This window comes from Cebus imitator, unplaced genomic scaffold (assembly GCF_001604975.1).
Source record: "Cebus imitator isolate Cc_AM_T3 unplaced genomic scaffold, Cebus_imitator-1.0 Scaffold89, whole genome shotgun sequence".
In the NCBI taxonomy this organism is placed as follows: domain Eukaryota; kingdom Metazoa; phylum Chordata; class Mammalia; order Primates; family Cebidae; genus Cebus; species Cebus imitator.
The window spans coordinates 4,683,712-4,697,584 of NW_016107404.1; the positions used below are offsets into that span (position 1 = coordinate 4,683,712).

The 13,873-nt window shown below is 37.9% G+C and overlaps 1 protein-coding gene across 1 annotated transcript in view; it reads right to left on the reverse strand.

Moving 5' to 3' along the window:
• The window catches only part of SPAG16 (sperm associated antigen 16), a 1,101,632-nt gene extending 1,092,048 nt beyond the window's left edge, over positions 1 to 9,584 (reverse strand). The window contains exon 1 of the mRNA XM_017534985.2: positions 9,352 to 9,584. Coding sequence (XP_017390474.2) covers positions 9,352 to 9,487 — 136 coding nt within the window. The 5' untranslated portion in view covers positions 9,488 to 9,584. The remainder of the gene's footprint in view (positions 1 to 9,351) is intronic.
• Between the last annotated feature and the right edge of the window lie 4,289 nt (positions 9,585 to 13,873).

Genomic DNA, 13,873 nt, shown 5'->3' on the forward strand with positions numbered 1-13,873 from the left:
AGGATGGTCTCGATCTCTTGACCTCGTGATCCACCCGCCTCGGCCTCCCACAGTGCTGGGATTACAGGCTTGAGCCACCGCGCCCGGCCAAATTTAACATCTCACTCCAGATATTCATCCTGAAGGTCATGCTAAGTGAAACGTTAGATACAGACAGGCAAATACTGCATAACCTCACTTATACATGAAATCTAAAAGTCCAACTCCACCAAAACAGACATTAGAAGGGGAGTTACCCATGAATAGAGGGTAGGGAGAATGAGGGGATGTTGGTCAACATTGCACAAATGTTCAAAGAATTTATGGAGATCTAATGCACAGCACAGTAACTATGGCTAATAATAATGTACCATGTATTTGAAATTTGTAAAGAGAGATCTTAAATATTCTTACTACAAGTAATATAAAAATGGAAAGGTAACTACATGAGGTAAATATGTTAATTAGCTTGGGTGTGGTAATTATTTCACAATGCATATGTAAATAAAAATATGCTGTATACCTTGAATATATGTAATTTTGTCAATTACATCTCAATGATGAAAAAAGGAACAATAAGCACTTATGATACTCTAATTTCTGTGGGTCAAGAGCTCAGTGGTGGTTTAGCTGGTGGAATTTGACTTGGGGGGGTCTCTCATGATGTCACAGTCAAATGACAATAGGATTAGGGTCATCTGAAGGCTGAGATGAGGCAGCAGGATCCATTTCTATGGCAGCTCACTGACACTGTACTAGTTTGCCTGAAGACCTCAGTTTCTCCCCATGTGGGTCTCTCCACAGACTGCCTTAGCATCCTCAACATATGGTAGCTAACTACCCCCAGAATAAGCAGTACAAGAGAACAATGTGGATGCCACAATAGCTTTTCTGGCCAAACATCAGAGGACACACATCATTTCTTCAATATCTTACTGGTTACATGGGTCACCCTATTCAATGTGTGAGGATTACATAAGAGCATGACTATTAGGAGGTGGGGCTCACTGGTCGTGTATTAGTTCATTCTCATCCTGCTATAAGGAAATACCCAAGACTGGGTAATTTATAAAGAAAAGAGCTTTAATTGGCTCATGGTTCTGCATGGTTGGGGAGGCATCAGGAAACCCACAACCATAGCAGAAGGCACCTCTTCACCGGGCGCCACGAGAGAGAATGAGTGAAAGCAGGGGAAATGCCAGATACTTATAAAACCATCAGGTCTCGTTAGACTCACTCATTATCACAAGAGCAGCATGGGAGAAACCGGCCCCATGATCCAATTACCTCCACCTGGTCCTGCTCTTGACACATGGGTATTATTATAATTCAAGGTGAGAATTGGATGGAGACACAGAGCCAAACCATAACAGGTGTCATTTGATTTAAAGACTATCTTCCTTCCATACTATAAGAGTGTTAAAAGAGTTAATATATGTAAAGCATTTAGATAAGTACCTGGCTTATAGTAAATGTTAAAAGTATTTGTTGTCATTTCTTTCCTCACTCTACAAAGAGATGACTATCTATGGAAAAAAATCTCTTAAATTTCTCATGCCTCTGTTCCCCCATATGTTAAAATAAATAAAAGACAATTCTAAATTTCTCTCCAGTTATAGATTTATATCTTTCTCATAGTTTTATATAATGAGATAAAATTTCCTAAAGTTCAGCTAGAGGAAGTCAGCCTCTTTTCTATGAAAAACCATGACCCCTTCTGAGAGACAGCTACTAGAAAGTCATTTTGTAAGCAGTCACTTGTATGTCTCCAGAAAAGCAATGCCATCCTTCACCATGTTCATACCATAATAATTTCAAAAAGAAGTAAATGCTCTAAAATCTTCAGGATAGGCTTTAAAGTTGTAAATAAGCCAACCACTGATAAGAATATATGAGGAAGAGATGTCACAAGTAGATATAGAGTAGAAAAAAAGTGATTTGTCCTCAAAGCATAGAAAATATCAAACAGTACTTGTATACTCCTACCCAGCAAATACTCTAGACAATGGCTTTTTATCACTAAAATGTATTACTTTCCAACAATCAAAAAAGATTAAGGGAAAACACAACTACCATTTTATAAAACTTGAAAGTATTTTCACATGGACCAAAACTATATTTATTCTAGTAACACCACAGCGAGGTCTAACAGCACAGATATAGTCGTTTCTAAATTGAAAATGAAGAAACTGAGTAAGACCTTAAAAGATTTGCCCAAGACCACATAGCTATGAATGGCAAAGATAAATTCCTGAGATACAAATGCCATGAATTTGCAGCTACATCATACTATTTCTACAGTAACACAATAGGATATGTTTTTTTAACCAATATCCCAGATAATGAACTCACCCAATTTTTTCCAAAACTCTCAAGTGTTACATTAATAAGAGGTAAATTAAATCACATAGATAACTCAATTTGAAGATCCACAGAGGAAAGATAAGTAGAAAAGAGCTACAGGCTACAGACTCAAAACGAAATCTAACCAAGGGCAAGAGATTGATGAGACAATACATCAGGTAGTGGACAAAACACTCAAACTAGAAGATACATACTTTGATTGGTTTTTATGTATCCATGATATAATTTATATTTTAAAATTCCCAGAAGTAAATCAGTTTAAATTGTGCAATGTTATTAAGGACATGAATATACTTTGACACTTACGTTTGTATGCATCTTTTTACCTGGATAGCTAGCTGGCAACATGGACAGGTGCACAAACTGATCCTAAAGTGATTCTGTAGCAGTTTGCAAATATACACACTATACAAAATATAACAATTAATGTTGAAATTGGAGGAGAAAAGGAAATAGTATTACAGAAATAAGATAAGGATTAAGATGCAGCACATACCATAGGTTTAATAAGATTGGTTAAAAATAACCCCCAGACTTTACTCTAAGCTTCCCAGTAAACAGGATAAAAAGGGACATGGAATCAGATGCTAATTCTGTATCAACCCAATGAAAACTGAGTTTCTCAACAGATATCCAGGAACATCTTGTTCCAAAGCCAGAGAGAAATGACATTCTTGGGTTCTCATAAAAACAACAGTACATTATAGATATATCAATCCCCTTGGCCCTTGGGACAGCCAAAAAGGCAGAGTGAAGTAGGATATGATGGAGTATTATACGTGAAAAACTTTGGAAAGCACTGCTTTGGATAGCAATCTTGCCAGAGTAGAAAAGGTTAATTCATCAAGAAAGAGAAAATGCTTTACACTCTGGTTCTGCTTTCACTGAGCAACTTTCTCAACTGTAATTTAATCTCTTAGGTGATCCTACTCTCCAGGAAACATCCATACAATTAAGCTAATCACAGTTTTCATGCAAAGTTATTCTTCCACTGAAATAATAAGCTAGCACTCTTGCTTAAAACCAGTTTCTTAATGTCAAGCTGCCTTTAAGCCCTTAAAAAACTCCCATCCCTCTAGCTCCCTAGTATTCCTTCAAAGAACACTGTTGAATTTCAGTTCCAAAATTCTTCTGCCCCGTCTGTTCCCCTTATATCTGGTTCTTACATATCTGTATACTTGGCCTTGACTTGACGCTTAATACTGTGCCTGGTTTTCTACACTGTTCTTGCCTAGGATAGTGTCCATGGCTCCTTTTCTCCCCACGCTGAAGCCACAGCCCACAGCACCATCCAACTCCAGGCCAGGTTCTGTATCCCTAGTCATAACCTAGACACAGACTGAGGCTCCCATTCCTCCTAAATCTCCATTTGCTCTAAAAGGAATTTAGTAGCACTTGTGAGTTTCATAGCATGAATTAGTTCCCTGGTATTTGGTCACCATGGGTGAATAATCTCATAGTTTCTGCACTAGCAGAGCCTGCACCAGATCCTGATATTGTAGATATTATCAGAAAATGGGAAAATGTAACACCCACCCCAAAACTGCCAGGGAGCCCTAAGCCCACCACAGTACTACAGAGGACACAACCGCCAGGAGCCTCAGGGAGACAATTTTGGTTGGCCTAATGGTGCAGTGCTTGAGGTGCCAATTGGTACGAGGGGGAGACAATAACATTCTGCAAATGGACCAAAGCCAGAAACCAATGAACGATTTTCAGATGCGAGCAGCATAAAAAGTACCTTACACATTGCTCTCTTCCAGTGCTGCATTTGTAGGCAGGGGTTTACTGCCAGCAGCAGCAGCATCTTTATAAAGAACTGGAGTTGAAACATATAGCTAATTATATTTTACATGATTGCCCAAAGCTACTATAGACAGAAATCATTTTGTAATCCTTGCCATCACTGCAGAGCCAATGTGCAAGGGACAATCTAAAATCCAGCCTGGATCATCCACAATCAACATTTTAAATTGAAATAAAAATACTGTAAATAGCAAACTTCATAGTCTTGTTCCCTTAGGAAGGCCAATTTAAATAAGTTAGCTGAGTAATGTAGACAAAAAACGGAAGGTATCTGGCATGCTTATGTTCACATTCCCTTTTGCCAATTACTCCCTGCAGTTTTTACCACACAGTCTTCATGAGGACGCAGAATGCTTATTAATATCTTATACCAGGGAGCCACTACCAATTCAATAGAATTGGCAAGAGTGGAAATGTATAGGCCACCCCTGTCCTAGACAGCTAATGTGTATCTTCTACCTCCAAAACTGGAAAATAACTTTTGTTCAGCATATAAGACTCAATGTTAACGGCAGCTGGTGGTGTTAAGTCTTTCCAACTTCTAGGCTGGGAGATCCAAAGATATGGGCTCTACATGTGGTATCTCTATCTGAAAATGTAAAGGCCAGAGTTCAAGATATTAATCTACAGACTTCCTACTTCAATTACAGTCCTTGGAACAGCAACACCAGCAGCACCAGGAAGCTTCTTAGCAATGCAGAAGCTCAGCCCCCTTTCCACACTTATTGAATTGGAATCTTCACTTAAAGATCCACAGGTGAGTCATACATACCTTAATTTTTGACTACACTAAAGGACACAGAACAAAACACATTTTTTTCTCTCCAGATAGCCTATGACTTTCACACAGGTAAAAATCAACACTCTGGATTTAGCAACATAGTTCTTGGTCTATGTATATGCAAATTGTCTATCCTTTTTATTTGAATATACATAGGGTATATATATTCTAATATCTAAGAACCCATGCACAAATTAAGTTCCAATGATAAGAAATACACTATTAGAGTTCATAATAATTATTAAGAATTTTACAAATGTCTTTTCACTTAATACTACAAACATTTCACAGAAGTACCATGTTATAACAGAAGAAAACATGGCAAACACATGTATCTAAGGGAATGTTAGTTTTAAAAAAAGAGAAAAGATAAAGAAATCTATGCATCCACCTCTCTATTTTTACTTACTCAACTACAATGTTTAGTTTTTTTAAAAAAAGTTAAAAACCATACAGTAAATTCAAAAAAAGGAAAACTTCAGTTTTAACTAAAGTTATCAGTGAACAATACTATTGCAGTGAAAGGCTAGATGGAAATGTTACTTAAGGAGACAGCAGCCTGGTACAGTGGCTCATGTCTGTAATCCCAGCACTTTTGGAGACCAAGGCAGTAGGAGCCCTTGAGCACAGGAGTTTGAGATCAATCTGAGAAACAGAATGAGACCCCTGTCTCTACCAAAAAAAATAATAATAATACAAAAACTAGCTGGGCATACAGCCGCAAACCTGTAGACTGAGCTACTCAGGAGGCTGAGGTGGGAAGATCCTCAAGCCTAGGAGCTTGAAGCTGCAGTGAGCGATCATCATACCACTGCACTCCAGCCTTGGTGGCAGAGCTAGACCTCATCTCTAAAAAATAATAATTATTATTATTATAATTACTATTAGATGGAGTCTCACTGTCACCAGGCTGGAATGCAGTGGTTTCATCTCGGCTCACCACAATCTCTGCTTCCCAGGTTCAAGTGATTCTCCTGCTTCAGCCTCCCAAGTAGCTGGCATTACAGGTACACACTGCCACACGCAGCTAATGTTTTTATTTTTAGTAGATATGGGGTTTCACCAAGTTGGCCAGGATGGTCTCGATCTCCTGACCTAATGATCCACCTGCCTTGGCCTCCCAAGTTCTGAGATTACAGGCATGAGCCAGTGCACCCAGCCATAATTAACAAATTTTTTTAAAGACAACATGAATCTTAGATAAGGACATCAGTCTAGTGTGATACCCATATTTCAGGATCTAGAGTCCTGAATTTTGAAGTTTCAGAAAGAAATGACTTTGGGACTCCATCCAGAGCTGATTAGCTTCACAGAACTGGCTCAAACTTACTCAACTCTCTGAAATTGTTGCTGGGGATAGAGGATACCTATTAATTGGTCAGTAAACTTATACCCACCATCTAAAAAGCTAAATCCTTAGTATTAGAATGCCTACAGAGAGGAAATATCAAAAGCTAGAGGATCCAGGTGTCCATGTAAAGGAAGGTATGTAACAAAAACAATACCTCGAGGGCTCCACTTTCCTAGGGTCCATGTATTCCATTACTCTTCCTTGAACAAAGTCTCTTTAGACAAATAACAAAATCGATTAACCTTTAGCTTTCCTAGTACAAATTCATTCTGGCCTTCAATTGTAACTGGGCAGTCCTAAGTGTCCACAGTCACACATTAATAGGTAGCCCCTCCCTACTACAACAATTGAAAACCTCACCCAAGTTGTCTTGATTTCTAATAATAGATTTATTCACAAAAGACAACCAATCTTCTAAGTTCTGGAGATACCTACTTGAGCCTTTACATATCACATAGCTAAAATCTCGCCTTGTATTTTAGAATGCTGCAAATATTTTTCTAATGATGAGTTCTAGAGAGGATTCATGTACTCCATAACACAATTGCTTAGTGTTCTGACAACAGCTAAGAAAAGAACAATGTCATGTATGTTTGTATCTCACCTTGTTGAAGTTTAAAACAGAAAAGCAAAGATATTGTGAGGTTACTTAGAAGAGAAATAGGTGACACTGTTACAGTTAGGCAATTACAGAGAAGGAAGGGGTGTTGCAGAGGTAAGAATTCTTTTTCCTGAACACAGTGTCTAAACCATTATAAAGGACATGGTACCTTTATTAATGCCCCACCCACCGAAGGTAGATCCTCGCTGTTTCCGGTAGGGACATTAGTAATGTAGTGTGGATTTACAGCGTGGATGTGTACTGAGCCCGAGTCAGGACAGGTTAATCCATATTCTTCACATTTGAGTGTTTAAAAGCAGAAAAGTAAGAGATTTCCCAAAGAATTCAACTTTTTTCAAACTCTTGCTCGATATTGCTAGCTCATTGTCTAATATACTAGGAGCATCTGTTCAGTCATAAATAAGGGTAAGTCCAGGACAAATGTAGATTAGAAGTGACTGAGTATATGTACAAAGCAGAGGACATCAGATTTCTGATTCATTTGTGCATATTATAACTTTTATTTACCCACCACAGTAGCTCAATTTAATTACCCGAAAGTAAAGACTTTAAACCAAATGAAGTCTCACTTTGGCAACTATCATAATTGCCTTAAGAAACAATGTCAAATAACATTACACAGGCATCTCTTAATTACCCATGTGAAGAGAGCCCAGGGATACAGGGATAACTGGTATTCATAAGTAATTCTCAAATTTAATTTCAACTAAGAGTTGAAATGACTAAACTTCTTCCCTCAGCATGGTATATAGCAAAATTGATTGATTAAATGTTTTAACTGTGTATCCCCTGACTACTTTTTCATTAAAATACAAAATAGTAGTCAAAGAAAGAAGAAAAGCAAATGGGTTTGATAATTCACAAAATGGATAGTAAAATCCTAAAAAGTTTCAGTTCTTTATATGTGTTAAAGTTCAAATAAGTGTGATTATTTGAAGAAGTCTTTGTAAGACAGGTTTGCAAACTGCTACATCTTGGCAGGTGTGACTCAGTGATCTCCTTGCAAATTAAGTAAACCTGATTTTCATTGCTGAAAGTTGTGTTATGTTAGACTCCTATTTCACAAAGATATTTGCAAAAAGTTACCTCATTGTGTCAATGTCATGTTAACAATTAAACTTTTTCCATGGAAATCATTTTAATGCAAACCAAATGATAAGATGCCTGGTTACCATTCAGTAGCAAGGACACTGGATATAGATAAGCTTCCAAAGAATTGTGAAAAATCATTGTTTAACCTAAAGAGGAATATTACTAGAAAAGACAGCCTGTTAGATCTATGAAAACAGTATAAAACCTCATTTATGACACTGAAGCACCCATATATTTCTTACAAGTTGAATTCAAGTGATTCGAATTTCTATTCCTGTAAAAGTCATTTTTGCACCCAATAAAATACTACCTATTTTCTTTAATCTTTCAACTAAATTCTTCAAAGCTCTCTGTAGTGTGGATGTGTACTGAGCCTGTCAGGACAGGTTAATCGGCTTGTCAAAGCTCACAAAATGAATCATTGCTGGATTTCGAAAATCTTGGATTAAAACTGGGTAGGATTATAGTTGATCAAAAAAATAAGATTAGGCAGAGTTTCCTTAAACAGATAATCATCTCTTTCTTACCTGCCTGAATAAAGGAGTTAGACGTCTTTTTCTCAGGAACTCTACCGGTCTCCCTAGTAGGAATTAATCTATATAACTAGAGGAGGGGAGTTCTAAAGTCTTACACAAGAAATAGTGGCCCTAATTATCCACACATGGCTATTCAATTTTTCTGGGACTTCCGACAAAAATCGCTCATCACTATCTGCTTTCTTCCTAACATCTGCGAGCTTTATACCTCACCAGATCATTATTTACTTGCTCAAGGAAAAAAAAAAAAAAAAAAAACAGCAACTATTCTATTATTAATTAGGCAAACTTGAAACTACCCAGGAAGATGATGCTATGAAACTAGGCATTTAAGCACTGAATAACTGGACCATCGAACAGGACCATGGGTTGGGTATTCTGAGCTTCAGCTCCTTAAAGTCCAGTGGCAGAGGTCTTTCCCTAGTCTCTTAACATTCCCGTTTAATTTGTTGCGACGGCTTTCTGAAAGATTGAGGGCTTATTTAGAAAAGCCATTATGTGAAAGGAAGGTTGAAGCAATTTTTTCTGCTGTCTTAACATAAAAAGCAAGCCTCCATCCAAAATTCGCGTGGTTACTATGAGGCCTTGGAAGGTCTCCCAACTCTTCTAACAGCAGGTACAGGACACTTTGCACTACGGGCGAGAATTCAGTGAGTGGCTCTCAGGGAGACCGTGGTGGCAAACACCTTGACGTCCAACACAGGCTCGTCCAGCACGGTGGATCCAAGCCTCAAAAGCGCCCTCAGTGGGAAGCCCTCGCCTTCCTCCCAACACCCATCACCCGCCAGCGCAGCGAGCCGTGCCTCCACCGGAAGGATACGCTCCAAGTAGTAGGCGCCCTCGGCGGCCACCGCATCCGCCGTGTCCCTGGCGTCCCCGGTTGCCGTCAAACCCATGCCCAACGCCTCTTCCAGGACTCTCAGAGAGGAGTTGGGCATCCCTCGCTGAGCAGCCATCTCTGGCGCTCCGGTCCCCCGCGGCCAGCAGTCCCACAGCGGTCCCTAAGGGCAACAGACAAAACGCTGCCCGACGGCCCCAGGCAGCTCTCGCGAGATTCCGAAATCCCTCACCCTCGCCCCGCGGACCAGCCCCGGGCACAGAAGGGTTGCCGGGAGTCCAAGTAGCTGGCGCCGTCCCGCGCCTCCTGGTTACCGTGGCAACGTTGTTGCCTAGTTAACGCGAGAGCTGGGGCGCAGCTCTCAGAGCGGAGAAAATACAAAGAACGGCTTGTAATGCCCCTTGCCATCTAGGCAGCTTGGTTTTCTTTCGCTTTGACCCTATCATTTCTTTCACGCTTCATTGTCGTCTTTGAATTCCCTTTCTCTTGATTCTTTTGCCCATTAGCAGTCCTCTAATTTCAGATGTTTGTAGATCCCCAAGTGTTTCCAGTGAAAACTACTAGAAAAGGGGAAGTTATTTTGAATTACTGTAATAAAATAAGTTATATTCATTAAAAAAAAAAAGAACAAAAAAAGAAAGGGGAAGTTCTAAACACCTGAAAAAAAATTTTAATGAAAAAATAAGTCCTAAAAATCATAATTGAGAGACTGACCCAGGGGAGCTACCGGACGCAGCTCAGACAGTTAGCAATAAAGAACTATGGCGTTCAGCTTTGTCAGTCCCTTTCTTGTGATCTTTAATGCATTTATCTGGACATGTGTTTTGAGTTCGATTCCGTATACTGAGACTTGGAATAGTATTTGTAGAATTGATTCTCACCAAGGTAAAAACGGTTGCATAAAAATTATGCCCTACAAATTTGGTCCTAACAAATGTATATAGTTGACACTTGCCAGATCATGTGTAGTCCTATTGCTGTGAGAGGATCTTCCTCAGGTTATATCGCATATGTATCAGAAGCAAATTCAAGGACCCTTTCTTTGCAAATATTTTTTCTTTTTTTTTTTTTCCTTAATTTTTATTTTAGGTTCAGGGATACATGTGCAGGTAAACTCGTGTGGCAGAGTTTGGTGTACCGCTTATTTTGTCAGCTAAGTACTAAATGTAGTGCCCAATAGTTATTTTTCCTGATCTCCTCATTCCTCCCACTTTCCTCTTCAAGTAGGCCCCAGTGTCTGTTGTTCCCTCTTTGTGTCCATTTGTTCTCATTATTTAGCTCCCACTTAGACATAAGAACGTTCAGTATTTGGTTTTCTGTTCCTGCATAACTTTGCTAAGGATAATGGCCTCCAGCTCCATCCCTGAGAGAATATGATCTCATTCTTTTATGGCTACATAGTATTCCATGGTATATATGTACCACATTTTCTTTATCCAGTACGTTTATGGGCATTTAAGTTGATTCCATGTCTTTGTTATTGTGAATAGCAATGAACATGCATGTGCATGTGTCTTTATGGTAGAACAATTTCTATTCCTTTGGGTATATACCTAGTAATAGGATTGCTAAGTCGAATGGTATTATTTTTCATTTTATATTTCTTGTTGAAAACTGGAAGCCAGTGGTCCTATAAAAGCTCCCATTTATTACCAAAAGACAGCAGTAACTTCCTAAGAACATATTTGAGAGTGCAGGTGTCAGAGCCAGAGAGACAGCTTTTCAGAGCCTGCTTCCATCACTTACTAGCTATGACACATTGGGCAAACTACTACTTAATCCCTCTAGGCCCTAGTTTCATCACTTGTAAAATGAAGACAACAATATCACCTACCCCAAAGTGCTGTTGCAAAGGGTAAAGCAACATAAAGCATTAAGAACTTATCAGGAACATAGAAGACACTAAGAAATGTGAGCTGTTATTTCTATTACATTTGTTTGATTTTGTTTTATTTTTTAGAATAATCAAGGGTTACAAGTAGACATAATAGTCAGATAATGCATTCTTGGTAGCTATTCTTTTACTACACTACTTTTTGTCCTTGACTTCTCACATCAGACATTTCCTGAGTACTCATTAAATTCCAGGAACAATCACAGGAGGCTGAAAATACAGGAGAAGAATTCTAACATTGGAGAATCTGCTGCTTTTATAGAAAGTCTGCTCTTTGTTTCAGAAGAAGGCATTACCTTATCTCTCCAAGTTGTTTCCTGTAAATCCAGCCTTAACAAATGACCTGAGTAAGGAGTGGTCAAGGCCTTACATTTTTGGCAGATCCAACAAGACATGCAGGAATATAAAAGACATGGAGGAGGGTCTCTCAGAACAATTGCTGTGTAGTTTGATTTGTTTTTGTCCATTACAATGGCTCATCCATTTATTGCTTTATGGATGTAGTGTGTCATCTTCTACAGATATGTTTGTCTCCTGTCTCTTCTGTATGACCTTAATTAAGTTCTCTGAGCCTTAGTATCCTGTTCTGTAAACCAGAGGTTTTAATACCTACCTTACTAAAATATAAAGAGTAAATGAAATATGTAAAAAGCACTTATTACCATGTCTGATATATCAAAGGTTTTCAGTAAGTAATCGTTAATAAAATTTGCTTAAAATGTTGAATGAATATACCAGCCCAATTGTAATTATAAGAAACTTAAACATACAGAAACACTTTAAGATAAAACTTAAATATTTTCAGAAACATTCAGCACTCAAACAAGGGAAAGAGTTTAATAGAGTCAAAATTAATAAATTCTGACCTATATCCCCTGCTTAAAGTAGAGGATAAATGGGAAAAAAAAATTCTTCTCCAAAGAGTTCAACAAAAGAAAACTTGTAACTGAAAGAAGTATCATTAACTGCACTCCTCAAAAAAAATAAAAACCTGTAAGTCTAATTCTATAAAGTTTTCAAGTAGCCAAAGTTTTAATTCAGAGTTACTGATTTGATTATATCCATTGCATGGATTTCAGAATTGGGAGTCACCCAAGATACGTGTGGTTCAACTGCAATTTGAAACACAGCAGTGTGTTTTTAAAGTTCCAATTAGAAGCTACATTAACATTTTATTTTGTAAACCTTTTGGTCTCTGCAATGGTCTAAAAAGCAACGAAATAAAAGCGAAAAATAATTTTAACAAATATAAATAGAACCAATCATTGCCTTCAGATAAAAACATGATGCAACCTTTCAGGAGAACTGCTAATATCTTAAAACTAGTATGGATTTTCAAGGAATAAATTTGAAAATAAATGTGTTACATTTGAATTCTTATTCTGTTAGTAACTAGTTTAATTAAAAAGAAGTGTGAAAGCTTTGCTAAGAGAAAACAAAAACATCATACCCAGTAATTGTGTTATAATGCCTTTCCATCCTATAGTATTTCCTTTGTAATATACTTTACAAACTTCCTTGAAGTAGGAAAAAAAAGTGCCTTAATATTTTGATGAATGAACAGCAAACTATCTACTTTCCCTTTGAATGTGTTGCTGAAAAAGTTGAATAAAGAAAACCAATGGAGACAGTAAAAATAAAGCAACAACTACAAAGGACAACAAATTTTATCTCCTCCCAGCCTAAATGCTCCATTTGTGTAAAAGTGAAATTATTTTTAAAAGCAAAACCAGAAAGGAAGGTGACAATGGATGTACTCTTTGCATTTGCAGATTTAAAGCAGAAAATAATCACATGCAATAATATAGTAAAGTACCGTTCCATTTTCAGAAGTTACAAGCATTCATTTGCTATAGATAGAGTCCAAGCCATTTACTGATGCATCTTTTTATAAAAGTAACTATCTTATTTTCTTTCAAAACTTCACAGTAAGTGGTAGCCAATTTTAGATTTCTGGATTCACAGAAGTAGTAGTAGTAATTGGCTATGGTATAAAATTATCATTTCAAACATACAGAATATATATTTCGTTTTTTCACTAACAACCACTTGAAAATGTATTTCTCTAATGTTCTGAGCCCATGTAGTTCAAACAGGGTCAATCCTCTTGTCTCTGGCAAGGAACATATGTCCCAGGTTTAACCCAAAAGAATATCTCATTATTCTTGGTTACTGTGGTCAGTACTGAAGTTGGCATGTGTCTTAAAAGGAGCCAAATTAGATTTGGTAATTTTTGGAGATTTGTGGAGATTCTTATTCTGCCCCTTGGGACTTAGTTCTGGAGTTGCTGCAGCATCATTGCAAGTATGAAGAAATTATCTAAGAATTGAGTCAGCGTGTAAGACCCAAGTGGAGAAAGAGAAAACTTGAGCCCAGATGCCATCACTTGAACCTCTAGTATACACACGTATATTTCTTTGCTCTGTCAGCTGAGAGGGCCTAGAAGCAACAACACCTCCATTACAATGAGTACTTCAGATTTTAGTTTTTAATACCATTTTCTAATGAAAAGGTTAGAGGGCTCCTTGGAGAAATGACTGATTTTAGGGCTGGACTGGGAATAAAGAAGATGAGCCTGGAGGATCTTATAGTTCCAGAAATTAAAAAAGA